This window comes from Pyxicephalus adspersus, chromosome 3 (assembly GCF_032062135.1).
Source record: "Pyxicephalus adspersus chromosome 3, UCB_Pads_2.0, whole genome shotgun sequence".
In the NCBI taxonomy this organism is placed as follows: domain Eukaryota; kingdom Metazoa; phylum Chordata; class Amphibia; order Anura; family Pyxicephalidae; genus Pyxicephalus; species Pyxicephalus adspersus.
The window spans coordinates 2,930,907-2,931,843 of NC_092860.1; the positions used below are offsets into that span (position 1 = coordinate 2,930,907).

At 47.2% G+C, this 937-nt stretch overlaps 1 protein-coding gene across 1 annotated transcript in view; it reads right to left on the reverse strand.

The window, feature by feature from the left end:
* NHERF1 (NHERF family PDZ scaffold protein 1) overlaps positions 1–453 on the reverse strand; it is a 21,553-nt gene extending 21,100 nt beyond the window's left edge. The window contains exon 1 of the mRNA XM_072403326.1: positions 113–453. Coding sequence (XP_072259427.1) covers positions 113–394 — 282 coding nt within the window. The 5' untranslated portion in view covers positions 395–453. The remainder of the gene's footprint in view (positions 1–112) is intronic.
* Positions 454–937: the final 484 nt, after the last annotated feature.

Consider the following 937-nt stretch of genomic DNA (forward strand, 5'->3'; position numbering starts at 1 on the left):
ATAGGAGGGGGAATATTAGATATTTAGGGATCAGATGGGAATATTAGATATAGGGGAGGATTATTAGATATTTAGGGATCAGATGGGAATTTTAGAAAGCTGTGCTCAGTACCTGAGAAGTCTCCTCCGCTCCATTCTCGGGTCCCACCACCTCCAGGGTCAGAGGCTCTGAAGCTGCCCGGATTTTACCAACCACCTGCTGGTGCCCCAAATCTCTCACGTCCTCCCCGCACACCCGGACCAGCCTGTCACCCGCTTTCAGCCCGGCTTTATCAGCTGGCGATCCAGGCTCCACTAACTTGACATATTGCCCGGGTCGGTTCTTCTGGCTGTGCAGGTGGAAGCCGTAACCCGAGGGCCCCTTCTCCAGCACGCACACCCGCTCCTGTGCCATCAGCTCGCCCGCTCAGCGCCCCGCAAACTGTGCCAGGCAGAGGCAGCGCAACGTCACTTATAGCAGCGGAGGGAGAAGCGCGGAGACTGGCACCGCCAAACGCCAATCACAGGGAGCCCCCGGGGGAAATGTCGGGGTGTCATTGGGCCAAGGGAGTAAGAGTGGGAGGGGTTATGTAAATGAAGAGAGGCGCACCCACTCTGTCCTGCAACTAGTGACTCACATGACCCGAACAGGGGCACGTGACCAGCAGAGAAAGTTTATTTGGCTACAAAGTTACCATATATATAACAGTAACACAGAAAGTATCAACAGCAAATATTATCATTGCGTGTTTATAACGCCCTGACCCAAATACATTATGGATTTATACAGCCCTTACCCAAATATTATTATAGTGTATTTATATATTCCTGATCCATATATTATTATAATGTATTGATATATCACTGATCCAAATATTATTATAATGTATTGATATATCACTGATTCAAATATTAATATAATGTATTGATATATCACTTCTCCAAATATTATTATATT